Source organism: Petromyzon marinus, chromosome 20 (genome assembly GCF_048934315.1).
Source record: "Petromyzon marinus isolate PM22_M1 ecotype Great Lakes invasive population chromosome 20, UKy_Petmar_22M1.pri1.0, whole genome shotgun sequence".
Taxonomy (NCBI): domain Eukaryota; kingdom Metazoa; phylum Chordata; class Hyperoartia; order Petromyzontiformes; family Petromyzontidae; genus Petromyzon; species Petromyzon marinus.
In genome coordinates this window covers 7,140,043-7,146,303 of record NC_133686.1, presented here as the reverse complement: position 1 = coordinate 7,146,303, position 6,261 = coordinate 7,140,043, and the positions used below count along the sequence as shown (strand labels likewise).

The following is a 6,261-nucleotide window of genomic DNA, read 5'->3' as shown; positions in this document are numbered from 1 at the left end:
GCAATCACTTGTAGCTTCTGCACAAAAAAAAGTTTAACACTGCGTAACCCTCACAAAGTCTCGCCACCATAAAAGCGGGGGCCTTGCCTGGTAAAAAAACATCTAATGAACAAAAAAAAATCCGGTGTTCATTAGTTTCAGCTGAGTGTGTGTGTGTGGTGTGCGTTTCTCTCCACTGACGCCAATGGGATTGAGCGCTCTCGCATTGCTTGGCGTCCGATCACGACCCCCGCCGCCCCCGCCCCCACCGCCCTTCCCGTGCGTGCCCTTTGAACCCGGAAGCGAGCGAGCGTCGCCCGCCCTCCCACGTCTGTAAACATTTTCCCTGTTGCAGTAAGGAGAGGGAGAGAGAGAGAAGTAAATACATTCAATCGTCGCTAATTTGCGGGCGGCGGGGGGGGGGGTGTTTAGTGTTGTCGTCGTCGCATCTATTTAAAATCAACGACACCCATCGATGTTCGGCGTCGTGTCGCTCCAGTCGGTCATGCTGCTGGTGGCGGTGGCATTCGTGGTGGCATTCGTACTGCTGCTCTACATGCTGTCTCCACTCGTCAACCCCGCACGGCTGGGGCTCAGCGGCGCTCATGTGGTGGTGAGACCCCACCACCAGAATCACAGTAACACAACGACACACTTATACAGTTAGACGAGACCCCCCACCACCACCACCACCCCCAGCATCACAGTAACACAACGACACACTTATACAGTTAGACGAGAGCTCGGCTGGTGGTGGTGGTGGTGGAGGCTCTGCTAAGCAGCACAAGTCAACACGAATTAATGGAATGCTGCGGAGTTAACTGCATACGAACGAACTTAAGGCGCTCATGTATGTGGCGATGAGACACCCCTCCCCCTCCACAGCATCATAGTAACACAAAGTACTGTACACTTCTCATTAACTCGTACAGTTTGGCGAGAGCTTCTGGTGATAGTGAAGGCTCTGCTAAGCAGCATGGGTTAACGCGAATTCATGGAATGCCGTAGAGTTTAGTGCTTGCTAACGTCACGTGAGGTACGGATGTCACGTTTGAGAGCCAGCATTAGGGTGGGTTTAACTACACCAATACACTTTGTAACTCATGCAAATTACGTGAAACTCGTGTGATGGCGAGGCTATGCTAATCAGCAATGGTTAACGCGAATTTAATGGCATGCTGTAGCGTTAACAGTGCCTGCTAACGTAAGGCGCGCATGTCACGTTTGAGACCCGCATGAGACTAAAATACGACACGAATACACCCGTCCAATATTGGACTGATTATAGTTACATTAGAGCTGGTGTGGGTTTGAGGCGAGGCGGCATTCGTTAACTAGAAAATTCGAGTTTAGATAACTGTCATCTCGCTTGATAAGGAGCTCGTATGGTGGTGAGACTGTTAGGGTTACATAGTGTTAACTAGCGTGTTAACTAGCTGGTGTAGTGGTGAGACTGTTAGGGTTACACAGTATTAACTACCGTGTTAACTAGCTCGTATAGTGGTGATACTGTTAGGGTTACACAGTGTTAACTAGCGTGTTAACTAGCTCGTATAGTGGTGATACTGTTAGGGTTACATAGTGTTAACTAGCGTGTTAACTAGCTGGTGTGGTGGTGATACTGTTAGGGTTACAGAGTGTTAACTAGCGTGTTAACTAGCTAGTGTGGTGGTGATACTGTTAGGGTTACACAGTGTTAACTAGCTTGTTAACTAGCTCGTATAGTGGTGAGACTTAGGGTTCCACAGTGTTAACTAGCGTGTTAACTAGCTGGTGTGTTGGTGAGACTGTTAGGGTTACACAGTGTTAACTAGTGTGTTAACTAGCTCGTATAGTAGTGAGACTGGTAGGGTTACACAGTGTTAACTAGCGTGTTAACTAGCTCGTATAGTGGTGAGACTGGTAGGGTTACACAGTGATAACTAGCGTGTTAACTAGCTCGTATGGTGGTGAGACTGTTAAGGTTACACAGTGTTAACTAGCGTGTTAACTAGCTGGTGTAGTGGTGAGACTTTTAGAGTTACACAGTGTTAACTAGCGTGTTAACTAGCTGGTGTGGTGGTGAGACTGTTAGGGTTACACAGTGTTAACTAGCGTGTTAACTAGCTGGTGTGGTGGTAAGACTGTTAGGGTTACACAGTGTTAACTACCGTGTTAACTAGCTCGTTTAGTGGTGAGACTGTTAGGGTTACACAGTGTTAACTAGCGTGTTAACTAGCTCGTATAGTGGTGAGACTGTTAGGGTTACATAGTGTTAACTAGTGTGTTAACTAGCTCGTATAGTGGTGAGACTGTTAGGGTTACACAGTGTTAACTAGCGTGTTAACTAGCTGGTGTGGTGGTGAGACTTTTAGAGTTACACAGTGTTAACTAGCGTGTTAACTAGCTGGTGTGGTGGTGAGACTGTTAGGGATACACAGTGTTAACTAGCGTGTTAACTAGCTCGTATAGTAGTGAGACTGTTAGGGTTACACAGTGTTAACTAGCGTGTTAACTAGCTCGTATAGTGGTGAGACTGTTAGGGTTACACAGTGTTAACTAGCGTATTAACTAGCTCGTGTGGTGGTGAGACTGTTAGGGTTACACAGTGTTAACTAGCGTGTTAACTAGCTGGTGTGGTGGTGAAACTTTTAGGGTTACACAGTGTTAACTAGCGTGTTAACTAGCTGGTGTGGTGGTGAAACTTTTAGGGTTACACAGTGTTAACTAGCTGGTGTGATGGTGGGACTGTTAGGGTTACACAGTGTTAACTAGCGTGTTAACTAGCTCGTATAGTGGTGAGACTGTTAGGGTTACACAGTGTTAACTAGCGTGTTAACTAGCTGGTGTGGTGGTGAAACTTTTAGAGTTGCACAGTGTTAACTAGCTGGTGTGGTGATGAGACTGTTAGGGTTACACAGTGTTAACTAGCGTGTTAACTAGCTGGTGTGGTGGTGAAACTTTTAGAGTTACACAGTGTTAACTAGCGTGTTAACTGGCTCGTATAGTGGTGAGACTGTTAGGGTTACACAGTGTTAACTAGCGTATTAACTAGCTGGTGTTGTGGTGAGACTGTTAGGGTTACACAGTGTTAACTAGCGTGTTAACTAGCTCGTATAGTGGTGAGACTGTTAGGGTTACACAGTGTTAACTACCGGTAAAGTCACGCAGATAGAAAAATAATAGAATGATAAAAAAAATCACGACGTTTCCCAAAGAATATTCATTCCTGCAGTCACGAAAGCTTTAAGCCAAGATTTAACCGCCTGTACGGGGAGGGTTTCCACACAACCATTAGAACTTTTAACAGACTCCGAGACAAGAAGACTCATCTGATCGAGTCGCTCACTTCTCTGAAGAGATGCCGCGACACCAAGGTAATACCGATCGCCTTTATTTTTGTTTGCATTCTGACCACAAGTATCGTGGTTAATGCAGACATAATTGGCCGAGGCATTTCTTGCTCTGCGATCTTACATTTACTTGCAAATTGTATTTCCTTTGGCTGCAGTAGCTCTCTCGCTGTATTTATTCCTGCCTCAGCAGTCCGCCTGCTGTATTTTTTTTACCTGAAGACGATTGCTCGTGTTGCGATCAAAACGTCGTGATTTTTTGATCATTTTATTATTTTTCTATCTGCGTGACTTTACCGAAAGACCCAAAGAATATGAAACTAACATTTTAAGCCAAGGTGTAGAATCCACATAGTGCTGTACAACTAACCGTGTCCACTAGCACATTGAGTGCATGTGGTGTTGATGCCTTATAATTTTACTATCATAAAACAATTATAAAAATTTGCCTGCAGCACAAATGTGACGTGAGACCTGTTTTTTTTTCATGAAAACAAATGCAATAGTGACAAAGTGGCACACTGCACTGTGAACTTTCTGACCTCACTTGCATTCCTAGCCGCAGCTCACATCAGTGGCGAGTGGCATAAGAATTGGCGCTGGCCCTGAACATTAGTGAAATATGGCCAAACAACCTTGATTGGCACATTTCTGGAGATAATATGTAACTATACGTTTAAATAAAACGCTTATAACAACTAAATATAGCCATTCCTTACTAACATTTTGTACAATTGTGTATGCGAGTTCCATGATAATAACTGATGAGAAAATATAACACTGACATCATGTGATGAGCATGTGGGTGGTGATTTTTTTTTCAAACAACAGATGCACTGTTGTACCATACTGCGTGCACATGTTTTCAATAAATGCCTGCTGAAGTAGCAAAAATGTGGAATTTAAATGAAGAACAGCATTACGCGGTACATGTTTCAGTGGTAGATTTGGCATCAAAATGCTGAGCAAGCACTTCAGTTCTGGCTTGACCACCTGAATGTGAAATTGTAGTTGTTCTGCATCTACATCAGCCGTACGAAAGAAGAAGTTCGTCTGTCATTGACGTGGTTGTATGGTAATGGATGGTTAAATTTGCATCTTTAAAGAATTGGCGCGATAGAATCACTATTTAAAAAACAAACCGTCTTTCAATGCCCTCCCCAGTTTTCTGATTGTATTAGTTACTTGATTCCGATGTAAATCGAAGTGTTTGGTAGCGATATGGGGAGTGTGGTGGCATGAGGGCATATGGTAATTCCTGCATTACAACTTAAACAGAAATAAAAGATGCCCAATCCTCTGATGGTAACCAATGCGAGCTTTCCGTAATCTGCTTTGCAAAGTTCAAAAAATGCTGCAGACGTGCGTGCGTGCGCACTTGTGGAGACTTTGTTGGTGCCAGACCTTTCACTCGGAATATTGCTTCTGCCGTGCAGCCAATTCAAATACAACATGTCACAGTGATGTGAACGTTTTGTCCGATAAAACATACACGTGCAGTTAGACCACGGTAAACATTTTTATTTTTTTTATTTTGTAAAAAAAAATGTTAGTAATCTTGAATAATAAAAAATGGGTAGCTTAAAAAAATACTATAATCACACTGTTTAATTCACAAAACAGTTTTTCTTGTTATCTCAGAGCCAGCCGTTATACTTAAGTTTTAGTTAAGAACAGTTTTGTTTGTTTTTATGCAAACAAATCGATAAAAGTATGTAGTTTAGACTTTAGTCTTATCAGAATTTGCAGCCATTGGTTGCCGAGTTCAATGAACTGAAGTAATGCAGTTTTGTTTATGATTTAAAAAAAACTAATCTTTAGCAAAACAGAAATCACCCCTGAGGCTTGAATATGATTAGAAAAGTACAACGTGTAAGTAACACTCTTGTCTGCTAGTATTTCTGTTGACTTTAAAAGTTATTTAACTCTGCACATGAAGTCAAAACCGGACGCAAAAATACTTTACGTGGTTTGTGTTTTTATGCTTTGTTTTCCACTGTGCATTTAAGGCAGGGGTCGGGAACCTTTTTGACTAAGAGAGCCATGAAAGCAAAAAATGTGGAAATTTATTTCAGTAAGAGCCATATAATATATTTTAAAAGTGAATTCAACTAAATGTCAGTATAATAAGCCTCTGAATTTATTCTTTTAAATAATGTTATAACACTCACCATTAATGCGACTTCTGGTGCTGCATGGATTTGCTGATGTCTTTGTAGTCGGGTTGGTACTTTGTAGTCGGGTTGGTACTTGGTGAGGTTAAGCTTCATGCAAGCGTTGAGGCTTTCATCCGTTAAACGTGATCGTAGGTTGGACTTGATGTTTTTAAGATGTGAGAATGACTGCTCACATGCATACGTAGATCCAAACATGGTCAATACAGCAATACTCACACGCTGCAGTGTGTGGTATGTGACAGGAAGCGCGTTCCAAGTTTTGAGAATCAGCTGGTCTTCGGGTTGGAGTGTTTTCATTTCTGTCCACATGTGCTTGCTCGCCAACTCCGCTTTCTGTCGTGTGATTCTTTCCAAATCTTCATTCAGTGACTTGAACTTATTCACCCACATGTCTGAGGCCTTCAGGTCAGCCACTTCTGGTTCAAAATCTCTGACGGAGACACCAGGGATGTAATTCAGGTCGGCTGTGTTCAGTGAACACTCGTTTGGATGGGTGATGAACTTAAAAAGACGAGTGTGCTCACGAAATTCTCCAAAGCGTGCTTTGAAGGACTGTAGGAGACTGGATGTGCAGCCAGCTAGCTGGTGGAGATCAAGGTTTTGAATGGGCTCACTTGCTGTGCATGCATCTTTAAATTGGCTCAGTTTTTCAAAATGTAGTAAACGACCTGTTTCAAGATCCGTGATGAAAAGCTCCAGCTTGTTTTCAAAAGCAAATACAGCTTGTTGAAGGGATAACACTGTATTTCCAATGCCTTGCATTTTCACGTTGA

The 6,261-nt window shown here is 42.8% G+C and overlaps 1 protein-coding gene across 1 annotated transcript in view; it reads left to right on the top strand.

The window, feature by feature from the left end:
- The first annotated feature begins 255 nt into the window (after nucleotides 1–255).
- The window catches only part of KDSR (3-ketodihydrosphingosine reductase), a 28,720-nt gene continuing 22,714 nt past the window's right edge, over nucleotides 256–6,261 (top strand). The window contains exon 1 of the mRNA XM_032957618.2: nucleotides 256–592. Coding sequence (XP_032813509.2) covers nucleotides 455–592 — 138 coding nt within the window. The 5' untranslated portion in view covers nucleotides 256–454. The remainder of the gene's footprint in view (nucleotides 593–6,261) is intronic.